This window comes from Nannospalax galili, unplaced genomic scaffold (genome assembly GCF_000622305.1).
Source record: "Nannospalax galili isolate Female #2095 unplaced genomic scaffold, S.galili_v1.0 scaffold2378, whole genome shotgun sequence".
Classification (NCBI taxonomy): domain Eukaryota; kingdom Metazoa; phylum Chordata; class Mammalia; order Rodentia; family Spalacidae; genus Nannospalax; species Nannospalax galili.
Window position 1 is genome coordinate 40,425 of NW_008340540.1, and position 16,348 is coordinate 56,772.

The 16,348-nt window shown below is 42.0% G+C and overlaps 1 protein-coding gene across 2 annotated transcripts in view; it reads right to left on the bottom strand.

Annotated features, from left to right (window-relative positions):
• Positions 1-2,899: 2,899 nt before the first annotated feature.
• The window catches only part of Cse1l (chromosome segregation 1 like), a 44,210-nt gene continuing 30,761 nt past the window's right edge, over positions 2,900-16,348 (bottom strand). For both annotated transcript variants that reach the window (XM_008835573.3, XM_029564727.1), the window contains 11 exons: positions 15,596-15,732; positions 14,423-14,526; positions 12,765-12,862; positions 10,941-11,091; positions 10,480-10,691; positions 9,838-9,935; positions 9,654-9,739; positions 8,953-9,034; positions 5,993-6,139; positions 4,634-4,865; positions 2,900-3,583 (listed from right to left, as the gene is read on the bottom strand). In XM_008835573.3, coding sequence (XP_008833795.1) covers positions 3,494-3,583; positions 4,634-4,865; positions 5,993-6,139; positions 8,953-9,034; positions 9,654-9,739; positions 9,838-9,935; positions 10,480-10,691; positions 10,941-11,091; positions 12,765-12,862; positions 14,423-14,526; positions 15,596-15,732 — 1,437 coding nt within the window. In that variant the 3' untranslated portion in view covers positions 2,900-3,493. The remainder of the gene's footprint in view (positions 3,584-4,633; positions 4,866-5,992; positions 6,140-8,952; positions 9,035-9,653; positions 9,740-9,837; positions 9,936-10,479; positions 10,692-10,940; positions 11,092-12,764; positions 12,863-14,422; positions 14,527-15,595; positions 15,733-16,348) is intronic.

Below are 16,348 nucleotides of genomic sequence, written 5' to 3' on the forward strand. Positions count from 1 at the left end.
CTAAATAAACATAGCCTCCTTCATTACTTCTGGGGGGGCGGGGTTGAGACAGCTGGCCTGAACTTGCTACGGTAGACCAGGCTGACCTCGAACTCGAGTTCCAAGGCTCTACTCAAAGTGCATGCAGACATCACTTCCCCAGCACCACTTGTTGAAAACTGCTTCTGCCCACTGAATGGTTTTGGCCCCCTTGCCAAAAATCATGTGACTACCTTTAGGGTCTAGGTTCTCTAGTCTGTTTCCTGGGTCTGTGTCTTCATGCAAGGACGAGCCAAAGCTCAGTCAGAAGCATGAATCTAGGACATCTCAATCCTAGGTAGCAAGTAGAGACCACACCATGTGCTCTGCCCCCTGGCTATTGTTTCAGGTGATGCTATGTCTGGAACCCAAGGGTGTATGTACACATTGTCTCTGTTTAAAAGTCACATTTGAGGGCTGGAGAGATGGCTCAGCAGGTAAGAGCACTGACTGCTCTTGCACAGGACCTGGGTTCGAGTCATAGCACCCACATGGGTGCACTCACATACATGCAGGCAATACAGTCATACACGTAATAAAACACATTTGAGCAGGGCGTGGTGGTGCACACCTTTAATCCTAGCATTCACGAGGCAGAGGTAGGCAGATCTCTGAGTTCCAGGCCAGCCTGGTCTACACAGTGAGTTCCAGGCCAGCCTGGTCTACACAGTGAGTTCCAGGCCAGCTGGGGCTACAGGGAGACTGTGTCTCAAAAGGACCCCCCCCCCAAAGTCACATGCACTGATGCCTCCAGATCTTGCATTGTTCTTCAAAGCCTTAATACAGTCAGCACTGGGCAAAATTCTCAAGAATAAAGATTTTTGTAGCATGCTTATCAACTACATATGTTGTGTTTTGATGGTGTTCACTCCGGATTACCCTGCTGTTCTCTCCCACTCACAGTTCTCTGAATCCTCAACTAGTTGCTGTTCTACTTTCAGATCTTTTGTGGGGGTGGCATCGACCCAGTGAGTTTTACTACAGGAGTACAGGCCCCTCACCTATGCCATGCAGAAAACCTCTAGTCTTCCCCAGCCACCATTATCCTGTAGACAGATCCGTAGGGAGCCAGAGAGGCCTCTGAGCCCTTCCTCTTCCATGCAACAGGACCCAGTCTCCTCCAGGGTGTCAGAGCTGCTGAAGACGGTGTTCCAGTCCCCTCTCCTCCAGCTCTTAGAAGTCTCTGCCATGATAGTCTCATGCAACACTTCATTCTTGTCTGATCCTCCATCTATTTTAGTAGATACACAGTTCTATGCAGATGTTTATTTCTTAGTGGAAGGAAAGGACTGGCACCTTCAAGTTGTCCTCAGACTCCACACATACTTTGTAGTCTGTATATACATACACACAAATAAAAATTGTAAAAAAAAAAAAAAAAAAAAAAAATTCAGGGGCTAGAGGGCTCAGCATTTAAAAGCACTGACTTCTTCCAGAGCACCCAGGTTCACTTCCCAGTACACATCTCTTGAGGAAGTAAAGTGTGGCCAGAGAGATGGCAAGGGCACTCGCCACCAAGTCACAACTTTTAAGTTCCATCTCAGGCAGAGCTGTCCCGAACCCCATGCATGCACCATAAACAGACATGCATCCACAAAATATACACAGAAGCCGGGCATGGTGGCTCCCACCTTTACTCCTAGCACTTGGGAGGCAGAAGCAGGCAGATCTCTGTAAGTTCCAGTCCAGCCTGGTCTACATAGTTCCAGGACAGCTGGGGCTACAGAGAGACCCTGCCTCAAAAAAAAAAAAGACAACAGGTAAATGAACTTGAAGACAGAGAAAGGAAACAAAAGAGTGCAGTGGTGAGGGAGATGTATTAGTGTTGTCAATCACACGCCTGCTGGTAATCATTTGCCAGTTACCCTTGAAAGATAAAAAATATAAACTCATCTGTGAGTTCCATGCCAGCTGTCTCAAAAAAAAAAAAAAAAAAGGTCCACTGAAGAATGTATAGGTAGAGTGCTCATAGAACTCACAGGAGGTGACTCACAACATCCTGTAACTCCAATTCCAGGGGATTCAATACCCAATTTATGGTCTCAGCAGGCACCTCCACACACCCATGTGGTGCATATAAATCCACAAAAGAACACAACATACAAATTAATAAAAACTCTTTTTTGGTCTTTTTGAGGCAGGGTCTTCCTATAGCCCCAGCTGGCCTCGAACTCTGAGAGATCCACCTGCCTCTGCCTCCTGAGTACTGAGATTAAAGGAGTGTGCCATCATGCCCAGCTAATAAAAAGTTTTTTAAAATGGTAGAGAAGGGGCTGGAGAGTTGGCTTAGCAGTTCTTTCAAAGGACCCAAGTTCAGTTCCCAGCACCCACATGGCAACTAACAACCATTTCCAGGGTATCTGATGCCCTCTTCTGACCTCTGTGGGTACTGCACAGCACAGGTACAGTTACACACATGCAGGCAATTACTCTCACATACATGATATAGAAATAATATATTTTTTTAAAGAATTGGGTATCTTAATTCTTCTTTTTTTGTCTTGAGACAGGGTCTCCTTGTAGCCCCAACTGCGTGCCTCTGCCTCCTGAGTGCTAGGATTAAAGGTGTGCGTCACTTTGCCTGGCTTAGTGCATTTCTTGAACATAAACGCTACTTCACAGGCCCAGCCCAAAAAGGGAGTTGGGCACCATACACTTCTGAGGCTGGCCCAGGCCTCCAAGCTCCAAGCTGACTGGTGGTTAGTCTGCAAAAGGAAGACTGGGAAGTTTCTGCACTTACTGCAACTTCCTGACCTCGGGCCTGTGAATAAATCTGAGCAGCCTCACTCAGTGGGAACTGCTACAAGTTCTTAAAGACAAACCCCAAATCTGTATTAGTGCCTGCTTCTCCCTTAAGAAAAAAAGACAACAGAAAGATCAATCTGAGTTTGAATAATTTAGAAATTAGAATTTTTATGGAGTGCAAAGGGGAAAAGGGAGGTTTAAAAGAAATCCTTCATTTTTACAAAAGTATCAGAAAGCACTAGAAACCCACCCTTAAGATGCTCTTAGATACACATTTTGAGGTTTTTAAATTGCTGACTACAGATTTGACTGTGAAATGTGCACTACTTAGCAAGTTAGCAAGTGATTCTTTACTTTTTCACATTTCAATAAAAGCTCAAAGAAACAGACAAAAGTACAAAGGACAAGAGAAATCTGAATGCCAACAGCTTCAAAACAAAAGGATTTAATAACAATAGTCATCTCCACACTGTCTGCCAAATATCTGAAATTATCCAAACCGTGCAAATGCTCAACGCAAACCAGTGCCACACACTGCACTGTTAGTAAGAGTCCTGTGAAGTTGCAGACTAGAAAATTACCCACTTATACTGATGATTTTTACATAAACCACCTAATTTGCTCAAGGTTCAGCTTAAAGCAATATTTACTCTCCTTTGTAAGATGGAGTTTGTGACAAGTTCAAAAGGTTGAAAACTTGCTTGGTTTCAGCCAGTCAGGAAGATGCAGTTCACAATAATGTCACACTGGCGGCCTGGAGGTAGCCTTGGAGATACTGCAGTGCTTCTGCATTGAGGCTGGTGCTTACCATTGAGGGAACCTACAGGAGAAGGAAACCAAATGGCACTGGAGGGTCTCATGCACCCACAAACCCAGCCTATATGGAGCAGCCAGTATCAGGAAGGGGAGGCAGTCACTGGTTCCTCTAAGGGAGGTCCAAGTAATTCAACTGACTTAGTAGTACCTTCAAAATAGGTAAGTTCGGGTCAGGGCAAGTAAGAAGAGGTACTTGTGGGTAGATACTTCCCACCAAGTCTGACTAGATCTGAGTTTGATCTCCAGGCCCCACACCATACAGTGGCACAAGAGAACTGACTCCTGCAGGTTGTCCTCTACATGTATGTTGTAGCATGGAGAGTACATAAGTGCATACGTGCACGTGTGTGTACACACACACACACACACAAGAATGAAAGGCAGGCAGGGTAGGTCTAAAAAGTAGATCCAAAGGCTGTGGAGATAGTTCCATCAGTAAAATGTTACGAACACTAAGAACTAAGTTTGGCCCCCAGAATCCTTGTAAAACCTAGCACATGTTTGTAATTGCTGTGGTTCATTTTAAAATAAACTTTTTGTGTTGTTAGTTTATATTTGGTTTCTTTGGGACAGGATCCTGATATGTAGCCCAAGATGGCCTCAAACATATAGCAATCTGCCTATCTCAGGTGGGATTAAAGGCATACACCACTATGCTGGGCAAAAGAACCTTTACTGGCTAATTAGGTGTTTATACATACTTATTCTGCAATTCTCTACAACCAAAACGAAAAAAACACAAAGATCATAAAACGTTAATCATTACAGCTATGTGTGCCAGTGTGTCATGCTGCTTCTGTGTGTGAAAAATAAAAACTGTCAGCAAAAATCTGTAGAACACTAGTTAATGCAATTAAAAGCCAGTATTAGAAAGAATCCATGATCTCATTATGCTGCAATTTTAAAAAAAGTTCATTTTTTAAAAAGTAAGCTCTACATAAACTCAGTGGGACCCAATGTGATTATGCATGCTGACTAATGAAAACAGGCGAGACGGTGTGATGGTCTCTGTCTGGCTCTCTAATGAATCAGAGTCCAAAACATATATACTTACCCTTCCTGGACAGGCAGTAGACAATTTGTGAAGTGACTGGGCCAGGTGGATTTTGGGATTGTTCACCATCTGACCTACAGGGTCATGCTCCTTTTTCCCAGCAAACGCCAACTGTGAAAAGGCAGTCTGGTACCCTGGCGCATCTTCTATGTCAATGAAATGTTCTTCATCAGGAATGCTGTCATCTTCAGGCAACTCAAAAAGGCCAATCAGAGACTGTAACAAAGGAGTCCTGGATTGGAAAAAAAGAGACAGAAAGCTTAGAAAATTATTTTAAAGAGTCAAACAAAGCCACATCTTTAGTCCTCCCAGCACTCAGGAGGCAGAGGTAGGAAGATCTCTGTGAGTTCAAGGTCAGCCTGGTCTACACACTGCGTTCCAGGCCAGCTGGGGCTACAGGAGACCTTATCTCAAAAAGGCAAAAAAACAAAAAAATCACATGCACCTTTAATCCCAACACTCAGGAGGCAGAGGCAGGTGTTTTCAAGGCCAGCCTGGTCTACATAGGGAGTTCTAGGCCAGTCAGGGATACATGGTGAGATCTTGTCTCAAAAAATACAGTAAGAAAGAAAAAAAAACAAAGAAGCCAGGCATGGCAGCTTGTGCCTAAAATCCCAGAGGTGGAAGCATGAAGATTGCCACACATTTACATACAGCCTGCCTGTGCTATATAAAAATTCCAGACCACCCTCAACTACATAGTGACACTGTGCCTTAAAAACAATGGCTGAGGAGATGCTTCAGTGGATAAAGTGCCTGCTCTGTAAGCCTGAGAACCAGAGTTTGAATCCCTAGAATCCACACAAAAGTCGAGCAGGCATGGCACCTTTGGTGGAACCAGTGAGACCGTGCCTCGATAAAGTGTAGAGTGATCAACGAAGACATCCCATGCCAACTTTGCATCATGTGCGCATGTACCCACACAAATGTAAATAACGAAAAACAAAACGTAACAAAAAATAATCCCCCCGAAACAAAACCAGGTGTGATACGGCATATGCCACTAATCCAGCACACTCAGGAAGTAGAGCAAGAGTGTTATCACTAGAGATGGTGTAAAGCAGACTCTTAAAGGGGTCTATGAACTAAATTAAGAATAAAAGCACAAGGCTGATGCAGTCTGAAGGCCGTCGTAGGACTATTATGAGTTGAGTGAGGCCTGCTAGGCTCCAGTATGAGACCCTGAAATAAGCCCACTCCCCAAACCTCTAAGAGCACAGCAGAAAGTCCCTTTTCCAGGCCTAGAAGGGTCTCCAAATTATGTTTGGGATCTGCTGGCTGCTAGTGGGGAAGCCAAGATCAGAACGCAATTGTCTTGCCCCACCTTCACCACCAAACCCTGTACAAGGGAGCACTCACCACAGCTTGGTATACTCAGTGTCCATCATTGGAGGACACTCTGTAAGTAGTTTGGTTATGCCAACTGCACAGATCTTTTTCTCCACATTTCCAGATACTTTCTGAATTTCTGGAATAATGATTTTTTCCAAAACCATTCCAAACATCCTATTAATGAAAGCAGAGTGAATCTACTTAGTATTAGACAAACAGTATCATTAAACAGTTAAATGCTTAAATGTTACTTATAATTAATGACCCCATATGAATGTAATAACTGAAACAAGGATGCTATTAGTCAGATGAAGAGATCGAGGTAATAAAGGTGGGGAAAAAAAGCTCCCTTGAATCCTCTGCCTTCAGGTCAACTGGAACAACTTTTTTTTTTTTTTAATTATTTTTATTTTATGTGTATGAGTGTATCGCCTGCATGTATGTGAGTGCACCAGTGTCGTGCAATGCTGCAGAGGTCAAAAGAGGGCTTCGGATTCCCCTGGAACTGGAGTTAAGGATGGTTTGTGGCCGCCATGTAGGTGCTGAGAATCGAACCCGGGTCCTCTGCAAGAGCAGTCAGTGCTCTCAACTGCTGAGCCATCTCTCCAGCTCCTGGAACGACTTTTCTAAATATACAGCTACCCTGTTACTAAAAATCTGACCCCAACTCCAGATTTATTTTCATTAAAAAAAAATTTTTGTTATTTTATGTGTATGTGTGCAATGCCTGCATGTAGGTAAGTGCACCCCTGTCGTGCAATGCCCGAGGAGGACAGAAAAGGCTGCCGGACCCCCTGGGACTGGAGTTACAGACAGTTGTTAGCTGCCATGTGGGTGCTAGGATGCGAACCCAGGTCTTCTGCAAAAACAGCCAGTGTTCTTAACCGCTGAGCCATCTCTCCAGCCCCAATTTATTTTCATTTTATACACCATGTGTGTACAGTGCCCACAGAGGCATGAAGAGGGTGTTGCATCCAGTGGAAATGGAGTTACAGGTGACTGCTAGCCACCATGTGGTGTTGGAAACTGAACCCAGGTCCTCTGCAAGAGCAGCCAGTGCTTTTAACTGATGAGCATCTCTGCAGTCCCTACAAGCTTATACTTAAGCAAAATCTGTGCATCTATTTTGGGGGGTGGGGAGAAGGCTATTTTTTTTTAAAAAGTTACTCCCATATATCTCTTTAAACCAAGGTAAACTTTTCACCTCAGAGGGAAAAAAAAAAAGTTACTCCCAAATTGTCAAAGAAGAAATTTAGTAAGAAAAAAGTTGCTCAAGTAATTTTTGAAAATATAGAAACTAGGTAAGATGTGCTTTGAATGAGAATGTCCACAATAGGTTCTGAGTATTTAAACACGTTGCCTCTAATTCTCTGGAGGAGGTGTAGCCTTGCTGGAGGAAACAAACCACAGGGGTAGGCTACAGCCTTGCCCCATTGAGTTCCCTCTCTCTCCTTCCTGTGAGTCCTTAAGGATGTAAGCTCTGTTTTCTGCTTCAACCGCCTCTGCCGCTATGCCTCCCTGCCACAATGGACTTTTATCCATCTGGAACCGTAAGCCCCTGTAAGCGGCCTGGTCATGGTGCTTTATCACAGCAACAGAAAAGCAACTAATTAACAAGAACAAGAAGGTAAAAGAATCAAAACCCAAAACCCAGCTACCATCTGGCAGTAACTAGTTTTAAACATTTCTGCATTATAAACTTCCCATCTTTTCTTTCTTTGCTTAGACACCCCCAAGTATGTAAATGCTAATGGCTTGTTTTTTAATATTTTATTTATTATTTTTATTTTGATGTGTATGCATGTATTGCCTGCATGTAGGTAGGTGCACCTATGTCGTGCAATGCCTGTGGAGGACAGAAGAGGCTATTGGATCCCCTGGAACTAGAGTTACAGGCAGTTGTTAGCTGCCATGTGGGTGCTGGGATTCAAACCCGGGTCTTCTCCAAGAACAACCAGTGTTCTTAACTGCTGAGCCATCTCTCCAGACCCTCTAATGGCTTGTTTTAATGATTTGATCAGTCCTTATTTATAAGTTATCACCAAAATCCTAGAAGTAAAGTTTTCCACAATTCTAAATGATATAAAATCTTTACTCTTTATATTTTAATAATAAATATCTTGATGTGTAGAAGGTAGATCAAAGGTGGTCCTTTTCTGTCTGGATCAAGAGTACACAGGTCTTGTTCACTGGGAGGAAGATGCCAAATTTGGCAGGGCACATGGGTTCCTCCCCAAATGCCCACTCCTGGAAATTGTGCTTTCTTGTACTGCTTTCCCAGCTAATTTATTTCTGATGTTAACTGGAATGTTTGTGGATCTAATTCAGGTATAGGGACCAGCTGCTTCCACAGAACTTTTTCTCCTCAGAGCTTTCCTCTACCATTTTGTTAACTTTCCATTGCCCAAATAAGGGGGAACATGACCTAAACACATTCTTTGTGCAAATACTACATAAGTCAGAAGGGAAGTTCAATCAGCCCCAACTTCCTCATATGCAAATAGGTTGCAGCCACACTCCTGTTACTGCAAAGCCTGCTGGCCCTTAGTGTACACAATAGAACATTCTTTCCGAGGGAAAAAAAATCTTGCCCTTGGCCTTAACAATGGTGTACTTCTGGAGACAACACTAATCATCTGAGAGAAGGCAACACTGACTGAGCAGAGAATGCCACAAGGCAGAGAAACTCCAGAAAATGACCATGAGATTTTTCTACATGTAAGAATGCTTTTGCCGGACGTGGTGGCAGAGGCAGGCAGATCTCTGAGTTCAAGGCCAGCGTGGTCTACACAGTGAGATCTGGGCCAGCTGGAGCTACTGGGAGACCCTGTCTCAATTGAAAAAAAAAAAAAGACCGAAAAAAAAAATGCTTTTAAGGCCACAGAAATACTATCCCCAAACCAAAAAGCACACAATGACAGAAACTGGATATTAAAAGAGGCCAAACATTTTCTTTTTTAAAACAACAACAAAAAAACACAACTTACTTTGGTTGTATACCATCAAATATTTCTTGTAATGCCAGTGCTCCATACTTTATGCAATACAAATTAATAAACACTAAGAAACCTGTTGGAAGAAGATGCAGAGTATCAATAGAGGCGACATTAAACTGATAATTCACTTTAAGTCTGTCAGGGAAATCTACATATCATGAAAACCGAACAGTGATGCTGCATCTGAGACTCTCAACGAGGAGCCACTGTCTCTGTGCTGAAGAGCTTTCCATACATTCTCTGATTTAGACCTTTAAAAAAAAAAATTTATTTTATGTATATGAGTGTTCCACTGGCATGTATGTAAGGGCACCCATGTATGCAATGCCGGGGGGCGGGGGGGAGGGGGTAATATTAGATCCCCTGGAGTTACAGGTAGTTGTTAGCCACCATGTGGGTGATGGGAACTAAGCCCGGGTCCTCTGGAAGAGCAGTCAGCGCTCTGAAGCCCACGGTCTTTCCGTTATACTCCTCCTATAGAAAAAGTGTTTTGTTATTCTAAATTTACACAAAACTTTGGCACATAATATAGTTGAAACCAAGTTAGTGCTTAGAGAACACAAATATCTTCAGATATTTTATATTTGTAACATTTATATCTGGTAAAGGCTTGCATGTAGCCATAATATCAAAAGTTTTAGTGACTTTCATTCCTTATTTCTGTAAAACACATCTCCAAGTGATGTACTCACTCTTGATAAACTTTGTGGTTTTGGAATTCTGAAGTCTCTGGAATAGTAGAATGAAGATTTGTTTCCTGTATTGGTCAACTGACTCCCTGAGGCATTGAACAGAAGCAAACATATCAATTCAGTACTTCCACAAGTAAACAACAAAATATTTATTTCAATGCACAGAAGGTTAAATGGGACTCACGGAGGCATGTGCTCTATTATACTGTTGAGAAGATAAAAACCTTGGTGATCATTTGCTTTGGATGCGATTAGCTTCTGGAAGACACCCAGTAACCCAGGCTGCAACAAATCAGATAAAAAATAGTTAAAGGAGAGGTGGGGATTAATTATTTTAGAAGTTAAACAGGCAACCCCTATCCTTTAAAAGGATTCCTACTGAACACTCTAAGCCTTTTTTTCTCTTTAGCACTTATGTATGGACTGATTGAGGCAGCATCTAATGTAGCTCAGGCTACATGTAGCCAAAGATGACCTTAAAACTTCTCATCTGCCTCCATACCCCCATAGCTGGGATCTCAGATGCAATGCATCCAACTCTCTTTAGCTCACATTTCTGAAATGTAGGGGGATGGGGCAGTGACAGACAACCTCTCACCCAATAAGCTATTTAACTTTTAAGTCTTTGGGATTCACCTACTTGGTTCTTATTTTCTACCACAGATAGAAGAGCAACCAAATGGAAACCAATATATTGAGTACATCACCATTCTTACTCATTCTCATTTATTGGATTTAATTAAAGAAAAATGAAATACCTTCCCATCCCTAGTTTCTCCAAACTACCCTGGGAAATTATAGTTATTTAAAAAGAAATCCAACTCACAATCTTGTCAGCTGCAGCACTTGCTATGGCATTTGAGCCCCGCTCTAAGAATGCCTGGAGCAGTCTCACTAGAGCAGGAATATTTCCTGTTCTTTCCCAAAGCACTGGCTGAAGGAGGTGAGGAAATAAGGCCATATATGAAGAAGACGGGATGTCAGTTTTGTGTGTTTCCAGGAGCAAAGACATCACTTGAAAGACATATGGGATGAATTCTGTTAAAATTTAAAAAAAGAGCTGTCAGCTTTGGCATGAATGGCTCTGGCACACCAGGCCTCTTGCTCTGACAGGCAGTGTTTTTGTTTTTTTTTTTTCTGGTCTTTTGGAGACAGGGTCTCCCTGTAGCACCAGCTGGCCTTGAACTCCCACAGATCCACCACCATGCCCGGCCTCAGGCAGTGTGTTTTATAACCACCATTAACAGTTTCATCCCACAGGAAGGAAAAAAACTTCTGCTAGCTTACCTTGTACATCATTTTGTAAGATTTCAGTAAACACTAGAAACAGAGCCTCCTCAAAATTTACAACAGCAGCAGGGTTAGCTTTGCAGGTTATTCTTATAGATAAGCATATTGCTTCAAACATGTAGTGATTAAAATGAGGTTTGCTGGGATTCTGAAATTATAAAAACAACAAAAGCACCACCTCGTTAATCATCCAAGTAACTATATTAAATATCACCTAAAGCAAACAAAATACACCCAGTCCTTCTAAAATTCATTTAAAATAGATGTCATCTAATTTTTAAAAATCAGCATTAAGGAAGAAAAAAATTATAACTAAACCATGGCTTCTTTTGTTGGGGGTGGAGGAGGGGGATAGATAGTGCTGGGATGAAACCCAAGGATTTACACATGCTAGGTTAGTCCTTTACCATTTAGTTCAATTACTCACATTCGTGTTTGGATTGTTTTTAAGGGCAAAGGCAATGATTACAAAAGCTTCACATCCCGCATCTACGGGAATGGCCTTGAACTCACTGCCCAGGAGAGCCATCGCTGTAGGTAGTGGGTGAAGCATGTGTTTAAGCCCAGACACAAGCTGGCTCTGCTCAGCCTTAGAGCCTGTGGGAGTGGTTGTGTGTACAGGACGTTCATCCTCCACAACAGCAGTTTTCCAGTTTCTATTTAATCAGTAACATTTTATGTTCTTTGAACAAAAACTCTTGAAAAGCAGGCACAGCAAACTGGCCAAAGCATGAAAGTGTATGAATGTACATGGAGACAGATGACCCTGCTTTCTTCTCCCTCCATTCTCCAAGGCCCAAAGCAGTTATGTACCAAGATTCCAGGTGGAAAATAAACCTGCTGTTAAAATCCCTCCAATATATTTTTTTTTCTGTCTTTTTGAGACAGGGTCTCCCTATAGACCATGCTGGCCTTAAACTCACAGAGATCTGCCTGCCTCTACCTCCCAAGTGCTGGGATTAAAGGCATGCACCACCACACCCCTCCAAAACTTCTTAAATTCAAATCATCTATAGTTAAAAGCACGCATCTGTAAAGAAGCTGTCATCCTTAAACTTACTTTTATTTCTAAAATTCAGCATCCATATTTATATATGAATCAAAATATCTGCAAAACTGTTCATCAGTGACAGGCATGGTGGTGCACACCTTTAATCCCAGCACTCAGGAAGCAGAGGCAGGCAGATCCCTGTGAATTCCAGGCCAGTCTGGGGCTACAGGGAAACCCTGTTTCAGAAAACCAAAGTTAGCCAAAGTAAGGGACATAAGGCTAAGGAAGAAGAGATACAAGTCTGTCATTTCATAGATGTACAAATAGCCTTTCTGTTCATTTGCACAGAGCTTATCTTATTCTATTTAAAACAAATTTTGGATTGTCTGCTCTTTCTTAATTTCTTATAGTGAATATGTCAAATTTGTAATGAGAACATAACATGTAGTCGGGCTTCTGAGCCTACACTTAAAAAGATGACAGCTGGTACATTCCCAACAATCAGTATCCTCACTTTTATAAAAGCATACCAGCTGGGGGTCCGAAGACTGCACAGACCCCCTTGCCTACTGCCAAAGGACTTATCATTTGCAGCAAGTTAAAGAGCAAACTCATGCAAGATGGCTCAGCAGGTAAAGGCACTTGCTGCCAAGCCTGACAACCTGAGTTCCAGCCCCAGGACCTACATGATCGAAGCACAGAGAGAACCAACTCCTTCAAGTTGTCCTGACCTCATGTACCACAGCATGAGTGTATCTACATCTACACACACAAAATAAAGGTTTTGTTTTTTAAAAACAAAAAAACAAGCTCATTTTCTTAACTGTTACCTTACTAACAGCTAACAGCTTCTGTGTGAGCTGAGTGATCAGAGTAGGGATATAGGGGATTATGGCTTCTTGTAGGAGGGAGAAGCTTCTCATGATAGCTGTAAAATACAAAAACAGCACAAACAGTTTATTTAATCTTTAGAATAAAACAGTAATGGGGGAGAGGCTATTAATTCATCAAATAAAATTTTAGCTGCTTAAATATCCCCAGATACCTTTCTATGTTTGAAATAATAGAAGTTTCCCTTCCCTTTATATCAAGACAAGGGTTGGCAACAAAATTTAGCTGGAGAATGCTAAACGCCTCTAGAAAAACGAAGGTTTAAAGAATTTGAGAAGAGATAATAAAAAATATTCGAGAAGAGATAATTAAAAATAACTAGATAACTAAAGAAGCAGGCACAGAGAAAGGTGCAGTGGTGTGGTAGGGCAGAGCACCAAAGGATCTACCTTCGGTTTCTCATTTCAAAATTACTGGCAGAAAATGGCTTGCCATAGTCTAGAAGAAATTTGATCTGGGCCTACATGAAACTTAAAGGAAAAGCCAGCTACTTATCACTCCCTTAATCAGATTATAAGCCTATGACAAGAAAGAAGTGCTAAAATGACATATAAAGCCAGAATCCATATTGCAAAAACGCTGCTCATTAACAGGTACCTAAAAACATTTGGCATGGGAGAGGCATATATTTGTAAGTTATGATTATTATCTTTGCAAACATTTACTAACCAGCACAGCTACCATATGCCAGGCACAATGGAGAGAAAGCTCACTTCCCTTGCCTCCAAGATGTACACAAAGTGTTTCCTCTACAAATACATCTCAACACACTGCTGCCTCTCTGACATCAAGGCTTAGAGAAAGCCTTTCCTGACCTAAGTTAAGGCAATTAGAGGATGGGTTAGTAGCGTACACCCTTTGGGTTAATGACCCCTTTCATTCACATATATGACAGGATTTACAGAGGCAGTACTCCATAATCCACATTCTTATACACCCTAGAAACCACAGTAGTGAACACTATAGATCATTTAGCTCTCTCTCATGATGTTTAAAACTCACACAAATACACAACTTAATGTAAACACACACACACAGATGCACCTCAACAGTCCTGAGCTATGCTGGAAAACTTAGGGTCAGTTTCTTTGGAAAACATGTCTCAGGACCCATAGAGCGATACTAGACTTTGAGGTATGACAAGTGAGAAAGATCAATCGTTCCAGAAGTCAAAGCTGGCATCAGGACACTCTCCTACGGCAGCACAAAGCAGATGGCTACTGCTGCCTATGCCCCTATAGCAGGAAGGAAAGCAGGACCTGTTGAGGACCCAAACCCACGTTTCATCAAGTTCAGCAGAGCACAGAAATAGAGGCTATTTCATGATCATCTGATCTTTGTTCTCTGAGATTAAATCTTAGAAAGGATAAATGCAATTTGCTACATTTTCTAGTAAAGGAATATTACATCAAATTAAGACAAAACATTTTTGAAGTTACTAGTAAACTAGTATTATTCTTCCACTTTAAAATAGCTATCTATTATTTTGCAAACCAGTACCTAGTTCTGAAGCCTGATGTATGACTAAGGAGTGTTCACTCCTGTAATCTGAGTTCAGAGACTTAGTGAAGGTCTGGACACCAGGGAAACGGCCTACCTTTCATAATATATTCATTTTCTGAAGAGCCAGGAAGTGTGAGAGCTTTGAAAAGGTTTGTTAGCAGAATCTCAACAAACGGTGCGATTTCTGCAGCTGTAAAACTATAGATGAAAAAACAGCTTTCAGTCACTACCAACTCTTGAGCTTGTCACTGTGGAATGCCCAGGTCAACTACTACATCACACTTCTTGGCATAAGATGAGCCATCTCTCACCACTGACAGTAGGCAGACATCGCTGGTAAATAACTGTTTACATGTGATCACATTAAGTTCTTAATTAGGCACACTGGGATCAGACACAACTGGACAAATCAAAAAACCAGGCAAACTCAGTATCATCTCAACCTGCTGGTCTTCCTGGGTTCCTCACCACCACCATGGAATAATGCCTGCATCCAGGGGTTTCAGCTATTTACTTTTCCTGGTGGGGCAGTATACGCTTTCTGTATCCTTTCTGGGCCTGAATAAAGGTCCTGGCCTGACTCACCTCAAAAGGCATCCTTTCATCCTCCTGAAGTGACTCCTGAAGCACCTGTGCCCAGGACTGCATGAAAAATAGAACCTAGAACTGCTTTCCACGTCTTACCTAGAGCTCAGTTGCGAGAAATAATACTGTGAAAATTGGCCTGAAACACATGCAGACCACCCAGTCCTCTACATTTTATCCCTACATTGGGCCAGGAGAACTACTTTCCTGGCACCTAGAGAATTACTGTGTCTCAGAATTAAGTGAGGACAAGAGAGCCATGTGGCAGCAACTGTAGGAAGATGGGAGCTCATTTGAGATGCCTTTTGAGCAACTTCTGTTCTCAATTTCACGAACACTGAACATCGAAACTCCCCATGTTTCCCTCTCAGTTACGGTGCTAGAAGATGCCAAGTGAAAGTAGAAGCTTCTTTGCTATACAAGGTCCTTTGAAATGTAGCTATGTTTATTAACTTTACTAAAGTTCAGTTCCTTTGCTCTAACTTACTATCAAAATGTATCTACATTTTGGGTTAAGTTGCCTTAAATCCTTTAGAACAAGGCAACGTAAATGAGTAAGAATTACATATTTGCTTTTCTAAACACTATTGCAATTATGAAACATCCAGGGGTATCAGACCAGTACAGCACAGCCCCACCCCAATCCAGACTACAGAAAGTACTTAGAATTAAAAATACTTACAGAGTGGCATTGCTAGACCCTCTCATTGTAAACAGCCGTTCCAGAGCATGTGCTGCGTAAGTATGAACAACAATGCTTTCAGCCTGAAGATGATTAATCAAAAGAGGAATAGAGACTAAAAGGTGTTCTTTTGGCACCTGAAAAATACAATGATACATATTCTAAATCCAGTGATGCCACTTGAAAGTGCCAATTTTAAAACCACTTTCTTGCCTCTGTGGTATGGCAGAAGATACTACAAGAAATAAAAACTTGAATCTTCACATAATGGTTCAACTGTCACTGATTTTTTCTAATTTATTTTTCTGAACATAAAACTATGAAGGCAAAAATCTTAAAAATAAGTGAATATGGGACTGGAGAGATGGCTCAGTGGTTAAGAGCACTGGCTGCTCTTGCAGAGGACCCAGGTTCAATTCCCAGCACCCACGTGGCAGCTAACAATGCGCTTGTAACTCCAGTTCTGAGGAATTCTATGCCCTCTCTGATTTCTGCGGTACTGCCTAACGCGGGTGCAACATACACTAAAAAAGTGAATACATCATAATGTTTTAAGCTATTTTTAGCATGGTACTTTATTTGTGCACGCGCATGCACACCAACAGCATGAGTGTAGAGGTCAGGACAATTTGTGGGACGCAGTGCTCTCCCTCTTTCCATGTAGATTTTGGGGACTGAACTCAGGTCCTCAGATTTGGCAGCAAGTGTCTTATCCACTCAGCGATCTTGCTGCCAACCCAGCGCAGTAATTTT